This window comes from Dipodomys ordii, unplaced genomic scaffold, assembly GCF_000151885.1.
Source record: "Dipodomys ordii isolate 6190 unplaced genomic scaffold, Dord_2.0 Scaffold228, whole genome shotgun sequence".
Classification (NCBI taxonomy): domain Eukaryota; kingdom Metazoa; phylum Chordata; class Mammalia; order Rodentia; family Heteromyidae; genus Dipodomys; species Dipodomys ordii.
In genome coordinates, this window is record NW_012267444.1 from 1,970,717 (window position 1) to 1,991,277 (window position 20,561).

General features: G+C 36.3%; 1 protein-coding gene across 1 annotated transcript in view; it reads left to right on the forward strand.

The window, feature by feature from the left end:
• Positions 1-15,365, forward strand: part of Slc44a5 (solute carrier family 44, member 5) — a 74,709-nt gene extending 59,344 nt beyond the window's left edge. Inside the window, exons 13-23 of the mRNA XM_013035877.1 lie at positions 513-605; positions 1,047-1,134; positions 1,602-1,864; positions 2,686-2,780; positions 5,369-5,472; positions 6,918-6,991; positions 7,588-7,658; positions 7,778-7,866; positions 9,144-9,228; positions 12,733-12,850; positions 15,224-15,365. Coding sequence (XP_012891331.1) covers positions 513-605; positions 1,047-1,134; positions 1,602-1,864; positions 2,686-2,780; positions 5,369-5,472; positions 6,918-6,991; positions 7,588-7,658; positions 7,778-7,866; positions 9,144-9,228; positions 12,733-12,850; positions 15,224-15,365 — 1,222 coding nt within the window. The remainder of the gene's footprint in view (positions 1-512; positions 606-1,046; positions 1,135-1,601; positions 1,865-2,685; positions 2,781-5,368; positions 5,473-6,917; positions 6,992-7,587; positions 7,659-7,777; positions 7,867-9,143; positions 9,229-12,732; positions 12,851-15,223) is intronic.
• Positions 15,366-20,561: the final 5,196 nt, after the last annotated feature.

Genomic DNA, 20,561 nt, shown 5'->3' on the forward strand with positions numbered 1-20,561 from the left:
GGCTCAGTGGTAGAGCGCTTGCCTTGCATGCCTGAGGCCCTGGGTTCGATTCCTCAGCACCACATAAGCAAAAAGAAAAAAAAAGCCGGAAGTGGCTCTGTGGCTCAAGTGGTAGTGTGCTAGCCTTGAGTTGAAGAGCTGAGGGACATTACCCAGGCCGAGTTCAGGCCCCACGACTGGACCCCTCCAAAAAATTATGGAGAGAAATTATCAAAGAAAAGAGAATTAGGGGGTACTTTGGATAGGAACATTGGCAGACTACTCCAACTTACTTAAAAAAAATCGAAACTGACAAATTTCTCAATTTAAAGAAACAAATAAAAATTGAAACCATTAAAATTTGTTAGATAATCAGTGAAAAGAATAAGTAATTATCATCATTGTGATGATGATATTGATGATGATGATCAGAATTTTTTCTAAGACTTCTATTTCTCATCGACAAATATTTAACAGAATGAAAACTCTGAGTCTACCTTCATTTTGAACTTAAACTATTTGTTTTATTTCAGAGCCATTGGATATATTCCTACTACATTAATATATCCGATTGTAACTTTCATTTTGCTCGCAATCTGCATTTCCTACTGGGCTGTGACAGCAATGTATCCTTTGATAATTGACTCTTGATGTTTCTACTCTTTATCATTACTTAGGAGCTATGAGTTTTGTTCAGTGTTTTCTATCATTAGGGAATGAGAAACATCTAAAAAAAACTGGCTTATTTTTTCAAGCCTTAAAATATCTCAGTCAATGATGTCATTTTCCGTGAAATAGATCATGTGGTCTATTTGTTATATTTTGTCTTTACATATAATACTTTGCAACAATCTAAGAAAACTCTCTTATATTTAATTGATTTTTAGGGGCCACTCAATGGGACTGACCCATATGACACTAGGTATGATAGGTAGATGAATTATTAAAATATTAGAAGAATTTTGAAATTAATTTTTCTATGGATTTCAGAATTATCTACATTTTTTTCCTTGTCTATTATTTGCAAGTTACCAGTGAATTGTTTATCCTTAATAGAATTCTCCCAGTTTCTTGGCAACTTCAGGTGTTCCTGTGTACAAAGTTGTAGTCCCAGAGGGGAAATGCGTACATGAAAATGAAACATGTGACCCAGAGGTAAGTAAGAGAAACTCTCCTTGATCTACTTTGATTTTTTTTTACTACATTTTACTACATTTCATTTCGTGGTTGTGACTGTCATTTGGAAATAAATGCTATATACTGAAGTGGGGATAATGTGTGGGTTAGCAATGAGCATTAAAAACAGGAAACAGAATGGAAAGAGAGCACAAAGATTTTTTAAACCATCATGTACCCAAGAAGTTTGTATGATTAACAAATGGAGTAATAAATATGAAATTTATTAGTGAGTGAGTAATGAGCATATATTTTAAAATGAGGTTCTTTCCAGAGCTCATTAAATATATATATATATATATATATTCAATAAAATAGCAAATAAAAGAGTAACCAAAAAAGCTAATGGAGAAAATAAGACATACAGAAATATAGTTGGGTACTACCAAAGAGACAAAGGAATGACATTTAGTATATTCTCTGTGTTTTTCTTTCTCTGAGTGTAGATGTTCAACACAACTGAAGTTATCAAAAGTTGCCCTGGGGCTCTGTGTAACTTTGCTTTCTACGGCGGAATGAGTCTGTACCATAAGTACATTCCTACCTTCCATATATACAATCTGTTTCTCTTTCTCTGGCTTATAAACTTCGTCATTTCATTGGGTCAATGTGCCCTTGCTGGTGCCTTTGCTACTTATTACTGGGCCATGAGAAAACCTGATGACATCCCACCACATCCACTTTTTACTGCATTTGGTCGAGCCATACGGTAAGCCCTATGTTGAACACTACAACCTTTTCTTCAGTTACATACAATTTATTATACATATTATATATATAAATATAACAGTATATATATATATATAACTGTTATATAATATATATATGTATATACACAGTGTACTTTTTCCATCTTGGCTAATTAATTCAAGTAACAAGATGCAAATAAGCTGAAAGCGTGATTCAAGATTTATGGATGTTCATTGGCTTGTTTGATTTCATAGATATTTCTCTCTCTTTCTTTCTCTCTCCCTTTGCCTCCCTCCCTCTCTCTGTCAGTTGTGGGGCTTGAACTCAAGGCCTGGGCACTGTCCCTGAGCTTCATTGTGCTCAAGGCTAGCACTCTTCCTCTTGAGCCACAGCACCACTTCTGATTTTTGAGAGGTTCATTGGAGATAAGAGTCTCATGGGGACTTTCTGCCTGTACTGTGATGCTCAGATCTCAGCCTCTTGAGTAGCTAGGATTACAGGGTGAGCCACTGATACCTGGATACTGTCTCTTACCTTGGCCAATATCCTTCTAAATTCCATAGGTTATTAGAGATGAGAAGGGGTGGAGGAAGGGGCACTAAAGGAAAGATTAAGAAATAACCTGGCTCTGTAGCTCTATTGCTCAGATTAAACATCCTATTTTATGAGAATACACTATTCATTGACAAAAGACATAACAGATGTCAATACAGACCTTTGAATGAGAGCGTAAAAGGCTCTTTTTCCAGCAGATCTCTTTTACATCTGAAAATTGTTCAAGTTAAAACCTGTTACTTAACAAATTATTTTAACTTTTATTCTCATTTTATCTTTGCCCAGGTATCATACAGGATCTCTAGCATATGGATCATTAATCCTTGCCGTAATTCAAACATTTAAAGCAACCCTAGAATACTTGGACCGTCGTATTAAAGGTAGAGTTCTACAACTGATGTGAGGCACTCTGATTTCCCCTAGGAGAATAGAATATGGCTGGAGTGTGGAGAGGCCTGGTAGCTGTAACTTGGCCTAGTAAAAATGGAAATAATCAAGTTTGAATATGTTTTTAAGGACAACCCTAGAGGACTTGCTGAAGATTTTGGATATCAGGAGAAAGGAGCAACAGTTGTGAAGAGAAAAAAAATCTGGAGATAGCTGAAGCAAATTTTAAAAAGACTAATGATTCTACTCAGAGTGTTACAGCTGAGAAGCATGGCAATGTCAGATAAGCGGAAATAAGTCTAGTGTTCAGGTCAGGCTAGGCTTACACTTTAACTCCAAGTGTCATTGGCCTAAGTCTTTGCATAGGACAAATACACTATATAAACAAACTAGCTCTGTTTATAGTGTACCTAAAATAGTCAAAACAATCTCGAGAAAGAAAAGGCAGAGTTTGGGTACTTATTTTAAAACTTAATGCCAAAGGCAGGTTCCAGTGGCTCATGGCCATAATCCTAGCTATTCAAAAGGCTGAGTTCTGAGGATTGTAGTTCAAAGCCAGTCTAGGGAGAGAAGTTTCATGAGACTCTCATCTCCAATTAACCACCATAAAACTGTGGCTCAAGTGGTAGAGGACTAGCTTTGAGGGAAAATGTTCAGGGACAGAGTCCAGGCCCTGAGTTCAAGCTCCAGAACAGCACCAAAACAAAACAAAGCCATCCTCTCCCCCCAAAACCCCAAAACACCAAACTAAACCAAAAACAAAAACCTCAATGCAAAGCTACAGCAAGAGGGTGGCATTGACATCAGGACAGATATATAGACCTGGAGTAAGCCTGATGCAGAAAGGCAAGTCTTTTCAGTTAATAGTGAGGGAAAATTGTAATATCCATATATAAAAGCATGAAGTTGGGCCTGTACCTTATATCAAAAGAAATTAACTTGGAAAGTACCAGACCTAAACAGAAGGGCTAATATACTATAAAACTTTTAGAACGGGGGCTGGGAAGGTGGCTCAGTGGTAGAGCGCTTGCCTTGCATGCATGAGGCCCTGGGTTCGATTCCTCAGCTCCACATAAGCAAAAAGAAAAAAGCCAGAAGTGGCACTGTAGCTCAAGTGGTAGAGCACTAGCCCTGAGCTGAAGAGCTGAGGGACAGCGCCCAGGCCCAGAGTTCAGGCCCCACTACCGGACCAAAAAAAAATAAAACTTTTAGAAGAAAACATAGGAAGAGGTCTTCATGATAGCAGATTTGATGGTAATTTCTTGGCTATCAAACCACAACATAAGAAAAAAAAATCAATGCTTGATACTGATGGTTCAAACCTGTAACCCTAGAAACTCAGGAGGCTGAGATCTGATGATTGCAGTTTGAAGCCAGCACAGACAGGAAAGTCCATGAGACTCTTATTTCCAATAAATTACCAAAATAGTCAGAAGTGGAACTGTGGCTCCACTAACTTTGAGCTAGAAGCTTAGGGACAGCCCAGGGCCTGAGCTCAAGCCCAACAACTGGCACAAAAAATGTGGAAAAAAATGAATGAAAAATGAGAATGAAGACTCATGCAATGGAAAAGAATATTCTGCAAAAAGCATGCCAAATGCCCTTATCAGAATAAATTTTGAAAACTTCTACAACTCAATAGCAAAAAAGTAGAACTAATCCACAAACAGGCAAATTTCAGTGGAAATCTGAGAGGTGATACAAGTAGACACAAAAAAAGGTGAAAAATGTTACTAGTCATTAGAAAAAATAAAATTAAAACCATAATGAGATACCACTTGACACCCATTAAAGTGGCTATGAAGAGAACAAACAAAGTTGTAAGTGTTGTCAAGGATATAAAGAAATTAGATCCTTTGAGTGTTGCTGGTAAGAATGTAAAATGGTCTAATCACTGTGGAAAACAGTATGGAAGTTCTTAAAAAGAGTAAAAAATTAGAATTTCAACTGACCCTGAAATTCCACTTCTAGATTTATATTCACATGAGTTGGGAACAGGATTGAAACAGATATTCATGGCAGCATTATTTTAAAATATATTTTACTGAAGTAGTTGTACAAAGAGTTGAATGAAGCAGTTCAATGAAGCAGTTTATAAATACAATGCATCGTTATCTTTATCTTTATTCTTAATATCCAAAAAGTGAAAACAACTCAAATCTACTAATTGGTGAATGGAAAAAACATATTATATACATACTATAAAATATTAATCTTTAAGAAGCACAAATGATAAGCCTTTAAAACATTATGCCAAGCAAAATAAGCAGATGTAAGAGCACATTTTGTCTGGCTGGAAAAGGCAAATTCACATAGACAAAGAATAATAGAGATTACAGAGGTTATTAGGAAGGGACAGCTACTGAATGAATATAGAATTTCTATTTTGAGATGATAATAAAGTTCTGAAAATGGACAGTGATGAGTGCATGGCACTGCTGAATACTTAAAATGGAAAAATTTTATACTGTGCATATTTTACCACACTAAAAATTTAAAACTAACTTAGAATACTTTATTATTATTTATTTTTAATCACAGAGCTCAGTTGCAAATCATTAATTTAATGTTTTTTTCTTAGATGCCCAAAACATCTTTGCTAAATTCTTACAATGCTGTCTGAAGTGCTGTTTCTGGTGTTTAGAAAACATGGTGAAGTTTTTAAACAGGAATGCCTACATTATGGTAAGCAGATTTTTAAAAAAAAATCATGTCTACCTTGCTCTTTCTAAAGTGCTTTTATACCCTATAATTGAGCTTATCATGTTCATTTGAGGATCTGTGAAGCCATCACATGACAAGAGTGTGCTTTCCTATTTGAGATATTATGCCTTTTCTGAGGATATAAATATAATTTGTGCTGGGTGCCGGTGGCTCACATCTGTAATCCTAGCTACTCAGGAGATTCAGATCTGAGGATCGCAGTTCAAAGCCAGCCCAGGCAGGAAAGTCTGTGAGCCTCTTATCTCCAATTAACCACTAGAAAACTGAAAGTGGTGCCATGACTCAAGTGGTAGAGTGCTTGCCTTGAACTGAAGAGCCCAGGCCCAGATTTCAAGCCCCATGACTGACAGTAATAATAATAATAATTTGCATTGACAATTTAAAAATGTGCTGGATGGAAGATGGTTATGTATGTCTTTGACAGTTTAGTAAAGATGAAAGCTCACTTAATCCATATTTTACTTAGCAGAAATTATCTTCCTAACTCAGGGATTTACATAATTTCAAGGGAAGATATTTGATCCTTTCTATGAATCTTGTATTAAAATATGTTGGCATTAGAAATGTTTGGTTAAACTTATTCACATTTCCTTTGGGAATCTGGAGACTTCTAAAGAGGTTTTTAAAAAATAGGGGATCCAGAAATATAATTCTTTTAACATTTAGAAGCTATATCACTTTCTTTACATCATAATGAGATACAGTGATTCAAATATTAAAATATCACAGAGATTCAAATATTCCTTAATTTATCTACAGTGATAGTATTGCTTTCTGAGCCTTTTAATCAGTAAACCAAGTATAGTAAAGGTCTTGAATTTCTTTAAGAATAAGTTTTGATGTGGGAAGAAAACAATATTTTTTATTTTTTGTCAGTCGTGGGGCCTGAACTCTGGGCCTGGGCGCTGTCCCTCAGCTCTTCAGCTCAAGGCTAGCACTCTACCACTTGAACCACAGTGCCACTTCTGGCTTTTTCTGCTTATGTGGTGCTGAGGAATCGAACCCAGGGCCTCATGCATGCTAGGCAAGCACGCTACCACTGAGCCAACTTCTCAGACCCAAGAAAACAATATTTAACTCATTCAGCAACATTTGCTAGCCAAAGCATTTCAAAGACAAAAGCTCAACCTAAGCCTTGAGAAGAAGCCCTACTTCTCTTTGAGGCTGCTGATCCACTGGAGTTCAGGGACATACCACAGGTGAAAAGCACTTTAGCGTTAGTGATTCTTGAAGTTGAGAAGAGTTGAGGACACACAGCTTACAGGCCTTCCACAAACATCAATGTTGGAAAGAGGATGGGATATTAGTATGAATTGCAAGAATAATTTTTTTTTGTTTTTGCTGAATTGCCCTTTGATCTTGTCATTGTATGTTACTGACACAAGATTACCAATTGTCTGCCTCAGATTGCACTGTATGGCAAAAACTTCTGCAGGTCAGCAAGAGATGCTTTCAATCTGCTGATGAGAAACATTTTAAAGTAAGTAATGAGGGTGAAGACTGAAATAGACAATTTGGTGAACCTCAAACATGACATATTTTATATATTGCCATTAATAATATTATATTTTAACTTGATCTGTTTAAACATTCTCTCACATCATTCTTTTTCATATTTTAGAATTGCTCCTATCAGCTGCCTAGATTTTTACACCTATTGGCATTTATTCACTTGCATTATCCTGTCTGTTTAAACATTCCCTAGATAAATCACATTTATCCTCTTTGGAGGATATTCGCCACTCCCCTTCCCCAACTTGGTGGAAACTGAGTCGATAAAATCAAAGAGAGCATCCTCAGGATGTAGCATGTCTGCTAGCCTTGAAGCAGAAGATAGAGGCCAGTACTTCCATGTGTGAAACCTAGCAGCCCTATGATGCCATCTTCTGTCTACTTCATTCAAAATGTCAGAACTTCATACATGGATTTGACTTACATTTTTCTCATTTACCAACTGCCAAACAAAATGCCAGTTAAAACACATCAAAATGAATTCATGAGGAGTTTAATACATTTCAAGCAGCAACTGTATTTTAAACACAAAACTACACTTTCCTTTTTTTCTCTAATACTCAGAGTTGCAGTTACAGATGAAGTTACACACTTTGTATTACTCCTGGGGAAAATTCTAGTTTCTGGCTTTATAGGTAAGTAGATATTCAAAGTAAGATTAATAAAAAAATGAAACTATACTTGGAAAATTTACTAAAGAAAGCTATGTGTCTCTGCAAATGCATAATGGACATGCTCTGCCTTTCCCATTTAGGACTTTTGGCCTTCTTGCTCTTCACAGAAAGGTTGCCAATGGTCGACTATGAACCAACATCATTAAATTACTACTGGATCCCTTTGCTGGTAAGAGCTGACCTCTTAGTCAATTGGGAGTGCTGTAACAAAAATGTCATAGAGTGGGCAGCTTGAATAATAGGAATTTATTCCTCTTGGTCTTCAAAGCTGGGAATTTCAAGCTAAAAGTCCTGATTGTTCAGTTCTGGGTGAGGGTCTCTTCGTGCTTCACAGAGGGTTCCCTGGCTATTTCTTCTAGTGGAGAGAAGAATCATCTTCTTACAAGGAGAATGCTTCTCCTTGTAAGGTCACTATTCCCTCCATTAAGACATAACCCTGGTGACATTCAAATTCAATCACTTTGGGGATTAAGATTTCAGTGTAAGATTTTAGGGTGATGCAATTCATTCCATAGAAGTTGGGTATTGATTCTGATTCATCAGAGAGGAAACTCTTTTTTTAAAAAAGGCAAACAGAAAATAGGAAAAATAATCATGACAGCTAATGTCATTGGTCTTACTTTGTGCCAACCCTCATCCTCCTGCTTTAGGGACTAGGTTGCTTGGAAACAACTGCTCAGATAGAGGATTGCATGCAGGTTTATTAGCAATCCTTCTCTGAATTATATCTATAAGGAAGTGAGGAGTGCAGCAGGAAAAACTGATCCATACTATAGTTAGAGCTGAGGCTTCAGACATAATTATAGGAAGTTCTGGTAAAGGAATGGGCCTTTGTAAATCGTACTATGCAGCTGTTAACCATGATCTGACCTCCAGATGGTGATTTAACCTTCAGTGACACTGTTCCTTGCAGGGAGGGCATTTCCTAATCAGGGAAGCAGCTGAATCATCAGCAGCCCACATTCTCTACCACTGTGGATGGAGTGGACCGGGCAGCTGGAGGAGCCTTGCAGTATCTATTACAATATATTAGCTCTCTTAATCTATAAAACAAATGCTGCTATCACTCTTCTATTCTCCATTGCCAATTTACAAAAGCAAACACAGGGAAACCTAAGTCACTGTTGAATGCCTGAGCGATAATGCAAACCCAGGCACTATGTGTTCTTAACCCCTTTCCCTTCACCACCTTGCTATGGATAGAATTAAGGGGAGATGCGTTTTGTATGCATTGAGAAACATCAGTAAGAAATGGGTATGTAATTTAGAATATTTTCTAAATGTTCTAATCTCAGGTCAAAGCTCACAAAAGCATGATCATTCAGTATTTTGATCTGTATATTGAGATCTTTCCCCAACAGAGTCTTTCAAAGCTTTCTGATTATGGCTTTTGTTTATAGCTTGTGGACAGTCAATGATGTGTTGATTCTCTTTATCTATTTGCAGACTGTCATTGTTGGATCATACCTAATTGCTCATGGGTTCTTCAGTGTCTATGCAATGTGTGTTGAAACAATTTTTATCTGCTTCTGTAAGTATTCAGTATGCACATTTCCCCCTTCCTGTGGATAATTGAAAGATGAGAAAGATGAGTCCCATGTGCTTAACTAGCTTGTGGATATTCTATCACCTGGCTGCAATCACAACTAAGAGGAAACATTACTTAGTTGACATACTTTACTCTTTAACTGCTAACAAATGAGCCAGAGAGAAGGAGACAAATAATTCATGATCTCTCTTATAGGTGACAGCTAAAGACTCAAACTCAGATAGTGAAGCAGAGCAGACAAACAGTAGCCAGGATCAGAGGGGTAACTAAAATGAGGAGATGTTTGTCAAATGGCACAAACTCCAATTACAAGAACAAGTCTTGACAGCTAATGCAGAGAATAGTATAAACAATAGCACTTTAAAATTTGATGTGAAAGACCTTGAGTGTTTGTACCACACACAACAAATATCAACTATGGAAAGGGATTATATGCTAATTAACTGACTAGTAATCATCCCACAATTAAATGCATATTAAAATTTTATATAGCTTAAGTACAATTTTGTCAATTTTACTTCAATAAATCTCGGGAAAATTGATATCTCTATAAAGCTGTAAGTAAAACAGAAAATCACACACACACACACACACACACACACACACACACAACCAAAAAATCTAACAGCTGAAAGAATAGAGTTTGCCAAGTAAAAAGGAGTCACCTACTGCAGTAAACCTCAGGCTATATTGCATAGGGCTAGCAAGAAATTATGCCTTTTTCTTTCTTTTCATTTATTTTTTATTATGAAGGCTTGAATCCTGGGCCTTTTGCTTTCTCTTGGCTTTTTCCCTCAAGGCTGGTGCTCTCACTTGGGCCACACTTCTAGTTCTGACTTTTTACTGGTTCATGGGAGGTAAAGATTCTAGTGGTTTGTCTGCCAGAGTGGGCTGTGAACCATGAGTCTCAAATCTCAGTCTCTTGAGTAGATAAGATTACAAATGTAAGCTACAAGCTTGGCTTTTTTTTTTTGAGTTCTTAATGTTTTCAGATGCATAAGGATGGTGGACTTCTATAGTGCTATGTGAACAGAACTGAGGATGTAACTGGAATTCTTTAGCTAGGTTTTAGAAATTCTTTAAAGAAATCCCTTACAGATTCTGATAAAGCCAAGCTGACAATAGTTTCAAAGCCACATAGGGCTAGTTGATGCTACATAACATGATGACAGATGGGTAAGATTCAGAGAGGAATCTGCCTAGGAAGTAGCTGGATCAATTTAGACACTTAAGAGTTTAAACTCTTCGTTAGAAAAGCTTTCATCACTGACCTAGATGCTGCTGCTGTGGGGCATTCCCAGATAGATGTTTTAGCACCTCATCTAAAATACTCTGTAGTATCTGTTAGGACTTTAATCTGACCTTTTCCTTCAGTGACATCTCTTCAGCAGGTTAAAAAAAAAAACCCAGCCTATTATACTGCTCTGCACCCTGAGAGTTTATTTTTTTGGTACCTGGTTTTTCAGAGAAGCAAGAAAACAAATCTTATTTTCTGGGCTGTGAGTGTGGCTCAAGTAGCAGAGTACCTGCCTAGCAAGTACCTGCATTAAAGCCCTAGTAGTGTCCCGTATGTCCCCCAAAATATCATTTTCTTTCAATAACTGGACAAAAAAATCAAAGAAATGGAACTGGAATATATTTTTCCTGAATTTTTGGTGTTTTATTTTTGTTTTTGAAGCAAACACATGTTTAGAAAATAGAATGTGACTAAATCTCTATGTGGTTATGGGTGGACATAGTTGCCTAGAACCAGTGAGTCCCTAGGACCCGTGAAGGTGAGCTCTGGATTGCTGGTGTACTACTTTCACTTCCAACGTTCCTCGTGGAAGCAACATGAAGAGATCTCTCTGTGATGCTCCTTACTCTTATAGCTGAGAAATTTGTTTTTCAAAATTTAAGAAAACATCCCAAACCTAATAGCTTCCAGGCTTTGAGAACATAAACTAATGCCATCCATTTCAGTGGCAGTGGAGTTTTGATTTGGCCCACGAGAAATGTTTTTCACCCAACTTCTCGAAAATCAGGTATAATATCCTTTTTATTCCCCACTGCATGTTCAGATGTATGTTCAAAGACTTTTCTATGATAATAATAAAAAGCAAGGGAAGCCACATGGCATTTCCCTTCCCTCTCCAGCTTCTGTGATTAGCAACATTGTACATTGCAGAACATTCATCAGTAAGATTCTAAACCACATTCTGAGTGTGGAGCCAGAATTTTTGACTTTTTATAGACTTTTTATACTGATTATCTTGATTCTCAGAAAACTTGACTTTTTTTAAAAAAAACCAGCCAACCGTAAATGTTTTATTTATAGAAATACTTTTTTAACATTATAAGTCAATGCATCTCCCATAATAGTTATAGGTAATTATTAAGATGAACAAAACCACACTTCCTATCAAATATCTCAGGGGTAATGATGATACATACATATGTGTAATCTATAGCAAAAACAGCAACAACAAAAATAGATGTTTCATATTTGTCATGTTCTCCCCTTAACTTTTTATTTTGTATATGAGAAAGTCACTATGAGATCTAATGTAAAAGTAAGCTTAAATCAGTAACCCATTTATTCCTAATAGAGTATAGATACTGCCTGCTATGAATCATGTGTCCTTGATAGAAATTTAATTTCAGGCAAAGATTTTGTTTCCCAGTATGGTTTTGTATGGTTTTTCCCTACCTGGAGGCTTGGTGAATATTAGTCTAAACACAGCAAGATCAAGTCACATATTGCAGAAAGTCAGACAATACTGGCATTTGCTTTTGAGTATCATCTGAGGCAGCCCACGAGGGTAGAGGGCAGGACACTATGTATTAAAAGTAGGATGAGGGCTGGACTAGATGTCAATGGGGAGGGTCTTCCTCTCTTCCTCATTCCCTCAGCCTTCAGCATTGTTACATCCCTGTGCCTCAGCTTCTTCCCCTGTGTGGACTACCACTGAATGTTAACTTTGACCAGTATAGTGTGTACACCTATAACCCAGCACTTAGGAGGTTGAAACAGGAAGATTGCAAGTTGGAGGCCTGCTTGGACTATATATCATCAGCATCAACAACAAATACAACAAACACAAGGAGAATTCAAGGCCTGAGATTCAGTTAATGTACACTTCTCACAGAATCAGTACATTTGTTATTCAACTCCATCACTATGAGCGTGCTAAGTTTATACTTTTCTGAAATAAGCAGTGATAGGATTTAATGTTAACATTTTGGTGTGGAACTATGGAAGGTCTTTAAGGAAACCTCATTGGGAGTGGGAGGAGCCAGTGGAAAGGATGAAAAAGGATGGTGCTTCCTGCAAGAAGTTGGGGCATCTTGCCTTGTCCAGCATTAACAACTTAACTGCACTTATCTTCTCTTTGGTTTCTAACGCTGATTTCTCTGATTCTTTTCCCCTGTTCGACTCTGCCATTCATAAAAATGCATTCAATTGTTCTGTGGCTGTTTGCTGCTTTTGCACTGCTGCATATACAGGTGAAGATCTGGAAAGAAATGACGGATCAGCAGAAAAACCTTACTTCATAACCCCTAACCTTCACGGGATTCTGACCAAGAAGCAACCAGTTCCCCAGAAGCAGAAAGTTTCTCGGAAGTAGTACAGTTCCAAACAGTGCCATGGCCTAAGCTGAAGTTCTGTAAATCAGATCCATTGTCATTTAAAAATGTTGCTTTCGAGGAATGTGAACTTTCTGTGCTATTTCTAAAGAATTAGCACAGAACTGAGGTGTGCCAACTGGGGCATTGGGTTTGCATGGCAATGGCTTGGGTGAGGTCGTAATACTTTATCGAGTGGTTCCCACTCTATAAGTGTTCCCACTCTGCAAAGTGTTCATGCAGAACATTTTTTAAAACCTAGAGCTGAAAGTGTTTAATAACTTTTATAAGTCAGTGTGCTGTTTCCATTGGGGCACTTTGATAGCCTATCTTTTTATAAGTGTATATTTGTAAAGGATATTCAGGCAATTTTTGAAGACACTACAAATGTGTAATCAACTAGCCATAAAATATTGAGTTATAGTTAACCAGCATATGGTACTAACATTGTAAATATGGTGCTATGGTTATATTTATACTGTTCAAGCTGGTGGACAACTCTCTAAACTGTGATTGAACTTTATTAATGGCTCTCTTGAAAGAATATTTCAGTGAGCCAATTGAGTCCATAACAGACATCCAGATATTAATGACACACAGGGTCTGCAGAGGGCAGCACTAGTAAAAGTTACCGTGGAACGTTCATAGTCCATTTTGCTCTAGTGTCATGATATTTATACTACAGTCAAATCTGAGCTCTGGAATCTATCATTTCCAATAATAGGAATGTCTGGCCACCATGGGAATGTTCTAACTTTGCCACACAGAGCCTGAAGTTTCATACCTACCATATAGAAGATGAGTTATGAAGCTGTTTTAGAAGTGTGATTTTTTTTTCTTTTTTGGAACATACCTGTTTCTAAATTAAATTATGAGATTTTTGTTCTACAAAAGAAATTAAATTAGTTCACCTATTAGTGAGGAAAGAGAAAAGAGAAGTACGACACTTCAGCTTTGTCCCTAAGGAAACTGATTGTTGTCCCTCCATGACATACCTCATCTGGTGTTCGAGGAGTATCCTTTAGGCTAGGGACTCCTTTCTTCCAGTGCTTAAGAGGAAAGTTGTCACCACACTCCCCTGTTATAGGCCAGAGTAACATGCTGGGTTTTGTCAGCCTAAAATCTTACATGGCAGAACAAAGCTTGGAGCTGTCTTTTATATTTCTTGCCTCTGCAGCCCTTGTGTGCAGATGTGTGTGGCAATATGGATTAACTGAATCAGTTACCATTCTTTTGGCTTTTACTCTAAGCTTGAATATACTATTGCTTTAACCTGTTGATCTAAATAGGATCCACACATCTAAGAAGAGAGTCAGAAATGTATTATTGTGTTAAAAAGCAATTGTAAATATAAAATTTATTCAACTGTCCTGAAGTGTAGGAACTTATATGCAGACTGAGTTCATGGCAGCTTCATAGCAAGAAAAGGGATGATTTTCAAAATAATTGGTTTTAATAATGACTACCAACTTGTTCTTAACTTACTTTGTAGAGGTTACTATAGTCAAAAGTACCACTGGATTCATGTCTTGGCAAAAAGCTTTCTCCATTCTCATTCTCCTTGAAGCATAATGCAGGGAAGAGTGATGTTACATTTTTCTAGATTTTTATTAGAAAGGGTCTCAACAAAAGTTCAGTAGTCTCTAACTGTGAAGTTGTTATAAATATAGATGCTCATGTCCTACCCAAGAAATTCTGATGTATTATGTTTTGATGTGGACTACTGTGTGAATTACTAGAAAATTCTCTACTTGATTCTCAGACACATAAAAGTTGGGAAATCAGTTGAATAAAATATCAATCAGCATGTGAAAAATCAGTTGCCTGTTTAAGTATATTATGGCTTATTGTCAGAAAAAAATAGTTTCCATTTACCACTTCTGCATGTAATTAAAATCATAGTCAAAATAATAATTGCTTTTGAGCAGAAATTTTGTAGCCATTTTCTTATACAGCAATTAAACTAATAACTGAAAAAAGAGCAATATTCTCGAAACTTGACAGTTGAAGGATTTGACACACTGTATGTGACAGCTTTTTAAAAATGTTTTCAAGAGTGTTGATGACAAAACAAAGGCAATGTTGAACAAATATAGTAATTCATAAAGTAAATTTGGCAAAAGAAGGTAAAAGTTATTTCCTCCGTCAAGCTGTTGAGAGACAGGCAATGCTGGCAGAATCTTACCTGCTACCCAGAGTGAGGTTATTTCACTGACATAATAACAAGGGCTGATTATTTTCTCATAACTATGTTTACAGTAAAGTAGATGCCAAATTGTGCTGCTTGTTTAAATTTTTTTTTTAAAAAAGCGCTATTTGGAATTGTTGTAACGCAAGTATGCAGCAGATGGCGATATTACTTCTCTTACAGTTTTGCTTTGACTGATTCTGTGCCATCCTTCCTCCTAGTGGAAGATATAGAAAGAAATGAAGGTTCTGATGAGAAACCCTATTTTGTGACTCCATCACTAATGAAGATCATGTTGGAGCAAGAGCCAAAATATTACAAGTAGAAGAGCACACTGGTCATCCTCCAGTGGTGTGTTACCTGTTTCTCATCTGCTGGGTCTGTGCAACAGTTATTTCCTAAGCACTTTGGGTTTGGCAACACTATGCGTGACCTTGTTGGCTTGCATTTTGCATGTTTTGTACCAAAGCTTACACTGTAATGTGAAGCCATCTGAAGTTACAAAGGAATTGTTAATAACATGGAACATTTTTATACTAAGATCTTTTGTTTTGTAATTCATTTTTAAATAGAGTGGCTTGGATGTTTTGAAAATACTACTTAGTATGTTTAATATTCTTTTAAAAATTAAATTGAAAAAGGTATGTTATTTGAATTGATAGCTCCTACTATATTTTTTAAGAGTACAAATAAAAGATTACTTCTGCAGGGAAAAATTGGTAAACAAAGTGAACATTTTTTAAAGCTTTCCCCACTCCTGTTTGACAATAAACCAATAAAAAAAAAAAAAGACTGGCCCACTCCAATCTTTGCTGTCTCTAAGTATAGAGTGTTTCCTGTTCAATAATTGCCAACCATCCAGCCTTTACTACTTTATCCAATGACAAAGTGCCTTATTGGCTGTTTAATACTACCCAGCTCTTGTGGGCAAGTTTACAGCATTGTTTTAAAAAAATTAAAACCTGTGATGTTTAGTGATTATAAAACAAGTCTACTTGTGTTTGTTTTTCCTCTTGCTCACTGGCTGAAAACCGTCAATCATTTCCCTGTTTGATATGCTCACTTTTAGATATTAGTGCTATTCTCACCGTTGTGTGGCATGAGCATTTTCCTTGTGCCTCTGGCAAATGTGTACTTAGATGCAAACAAAACAAAACAACAACAAAGATCCTGAAATGACATATGTGGGTTTCTTTTTAAAATGTAATCTTTTTTATAATAGTTCTTTAGAAGTAGAGTGGGAGTAAGACTTCATTTCTCAGTGTTTTACATATAGTAGCAAGGAAAACTTCTAGGAATTACAAAGGGAAACTTACCCCTGGAAGGTGCTCAGAGATCTGTCATGCACCGAACAGCTCCATTCACAAAGAGATGCTTATTTTCATCAGCCTGATCTCTGTATGTCATTCCATTTTCTAACTTTTTTATATAAAGTAATGGGTTTACTAACAATGTTTACTTTTTATTGTGCCAATAGAAATGGGAACCATTTCTAATTGAGTTTTAAATCATTTTACTAGTACTACTAACTTTAATTTCAATTTGATACTTTTGATTCAATTTGCTACTCAGTCTGTAATAGCATTCACCAGGAAAATGCCAATCACATAATAACTGGCAAAAGATCTGAGGATTGATCAACAGCAAGTTACTATCGCTTTATCAATTCTCACATTTGTTTAAACATGACATTAGATGCTCTTATTTAAAAAAAACTCATGCAAGAGTATAATGTTCTAAAATCTATTAGTATGCTTCTGCTATGCAGAATTAATAGGAACAGATTGTACAGATATCTTTGATAACTAATATGTTTAATATTTAATAAAAGTTGCTGTCATTTTTTGTTTTAAAATCTTTGTTTTGTTTTTTTTCTTCCAATAAAGATTTAGATAAGAAATACTTGTCTGCCTTTTTATTTTATTTAAGCTAGGAAAAGAGAAAAGCTTTTGTATGTAATATCCATCATGCTACAACATTTGTTTTTACTTTTTTTTATTGTGAAAACGCCGTACAGAGGGGTTACAATTACATGGGCAAGATAATGAGTATGTTCCTTATCAGGCATTGTTGCCTCCTCCTTTGTCAACATTTGTTTTTAAATTTCATGTTTCTCTGACTATGCATTGGTTGATCAAATAGCTGAAATTGAAATAAAATACAAATAATTATGTTAAATGTTAAATGAGTAAAGAATGGACTTTAAAAAAAATCAAACAATTGTCTGAATTAGTTAATTGCTCCTAGTTTTAATTTGCCAGATGTCTGCTATTCCCTCACTTGGTTGTTCCAGTTTTCCTAAGGAGAAAATATCATTTTTAAGACAAATTTAGAGAACTTAAAATGTGTGAGTGATGCCTGACTATAGATTTCCAAAGCAGGATTGAACATATCTATCTCTGGTCTATCTTAAACTAGCAGAGCATCTTTTTCTTTTGTCTTAGGTTGAGTAGTTTAAACCTTAATTTTGCATTTAAGTTTAGTGGATTTCTTTCAAAGATGTAAACAACAAGCTTCTTTTTATTTTCTGTTTTCCTTTAAAATCCAGCACAAGGGTTGCTAATATAGGTAATGGCTATTTTCTTATTAGTGAAATAATATAGTTTGGTGTTTTTCAAAAGAAATCTAAATGCTTTTGATCCTAAAACGCCTACATTTTGCCAGGCACTAATGGTTCATGACTGTAATCCTAAGTACTAAGGAGGCTGAAATCTATGGATAATGATTTGAAGTTAGCTGGGAGAGGGAAGTCTGTGAGACTTTTATGTCCAGTTAGCTAAGCAAAAGCTGCAAGTGGAGATATAGCTTAAGGGGAAGAGTACCAGTCTTCAGCCAGGCCTTGAGTTCAAGCCCCAATACTGGCACCCACAAAAAAGTTCCTACTTTTAGACAATAAATCACTGATTTTAATAAATTTTATGAAATTAGATTCTGACTGAATTGGTTTTTCTATATGCTTAAGAGCTTTAAAAGTATATGCATAGCCATACAGTAAAATATCACTGTGAAAAGTTCTATGTGATCACAAGCATAATGTGACTACTATTTAAGCTGATGCTGGAAGACAGATTCTGGGCAACAATTCCTTGTTTCCCTTTAGTGTATAGCTGAGCAGCACTATTCCAACGTATGCTCTTTCACTTTTACAAGTTGTACCTCAGGAAATTGCTCCTAAATTCTAACCGGGCATAGTAATTATCTGCAGTATTATCTGGTTCTGGATTGAGGAACATGCTTTATAAATCAGTCTTTCTTGGCATGAGAGAGGAGCACAAAATTGAACGAAAATCATTATTACAGACCATAGTGTATAAAATGGTACCTTAACATTTTTTCCAGTTTCTTGAAATATTGTCCAACAGATAGTTGTAAATGTATGTATTTTTAAAATATAACCTTAGGATTACAAGAACACAATATTACAAGTCATTAATGAAAATAAGTATCAATATAATAGATGCCCACTCCATTAAAAATCAACAGCTTTTTTGTTTTATATTTAATTATACAGGCCTAATAAATAGAGTTGCAATAAGCTTGTCATATTCAAATATTTATTTTTGACAGGTTATAAGTAGTAAGAAACATTTCAAAAACAAACATTTTAAGCACATGGCTTAGGCAGTGAGGCCCTCAGTCAGCCTGCATTATTGTTGGTTGTGTTTAAGTCATTGTGTGACTCATTGTGTCCATAGTTTTTTCTTCTTGTGAAAATATTCCTCCCGAAGAACAAATGGGTACCCCAAGAAGCAACATAAAATTATTGTGCTCAATTTTATTGATACAATTAAAAATGTACATTTGATGAAAGGCAGCATGTATTTAGAAAAAGTTAGGAGGGGGGCTGGGAAGATGGCTCAGTGGTAGAGCGCTTGCCTTGCATGCTCGAGGCCCTGGGTTCGATTCCTCAGCACCACATAAGCAGAAAGAAAAAAGCCGGAAGTGGCGCTGTGGCTCAAGTGGTAGAGTGCTAGCCTTGAGCTGAAGAGCTGAGGGACAGCGCCCAGGCCCAGAGTTCAGGCCCCATGACTGGACCAAAAATAAATAAATAAAAAAAAAAGAAAGAAAAAGTTAGGAGGCATCATAGGAGAAATGAGCATTGGCAATATTCTAATAAAAAGTGGAAATAAGGTCTAGATTTTGGTGAGAAGTATTCATGTGCAGACCAATAATTTCTTGGCAGTAATGTAGACTATGCCATGTGGTTTCAAGTTATGGATGCTCAGATTTATTATACACATAGTATAGGTTATTCTGAGTAGATGTGTAGTATTAAGTGGTGTGTGTACTGAGCACTTACAGTTTTGCCTTAGTGGTGGTCTCCTTGAAACTATATATTTCTGAATACCTAGTGCTTACTGTATGTATTATCTATACATATCAGAAATAACTTACTTTTTCAAAGATACTTTTCACATAACATTTTCAATATTGGAACTAAAAATGAATAGTTTCTTGGAAACTAGCTGAGTTACTTCTGATCACTAGTGAATCTGTCATCATCTAGAGAATAAAGCAAACTCACTTAAACTAAATGTGGGTGCATTAATTCATGGTCATGTATAATACCATCTGTGTGTGTGTGTCTATGTACATGTGTGTGTGTGCATATGTTGGGGGGGACACCCGTGCATGCACCAGTACTGGGGATTAAATTCAAGATCATTGACTCTTGCTTGGCTTTTGAAATCAAGGCTGGTACTCTACTATTTAAATCATAGCTTCATTTTTGGTTTTTGGTGGTAAATTGGAATCTCATGAACTTTTCTTTCTGGGTTGGCTTTGAACCAGGATCCTCAAATCTCAGCCTCCCAGACAGCCAGAATTGCAGGTATGAGCTACCCAGGATATAGTATCATCTTCTACAAGGCTTAGCTATCAGGATAAAGTTTGATTTACAACCAACAGATTCTCTTAAATTTTCCATGGCCAAAGGAAAGCGCATTCTTCCTAGTTTATAACTCTCCAATTGCTTGGTAGTCAGAACCATATAGAAGTTGGTGGTTTCTTCTGTAATGGTTTCTATTCTGGGAGAGTGGATCTATCATGCAATACATTTCAACCAGTTGAATAGATCTTATTTGAGGTTACATTCTATTTTCCCCAAAACAAGTCTTTTAAGGATACAGGTGGACCCGATGCAACTATGAGAAGTACAAGTTGTCATGTCAAAAACGAACTTTACAACTTTGGTGTGTGGGGGGGGGGGGTTGGGGGGGGGGGTAGGGGAAGCTGGGAAGGGATGTGAAGGGTAAACAAAGGAGGAGGCTGCAATGCTTGATAAGAAATGTACTCATTATCTTGCCTATGTAATTGTAACCCCTCTGTACAGTATGTTCACAAAAAATTAAAATTAAAATTAAAAAAAAGTTTTCACTTTGGGTTTGATTTCTTTTCCCTTGTATAGCTACTGCATGAATCAAAATAGTTTAAGAAAGTGGGAAAATTGTTAAGGCAGATAAAAATGTTAGTCTGTCATGGTTCAGAAACAGAGTACATCTTCATCTTATACCTCTTTGTA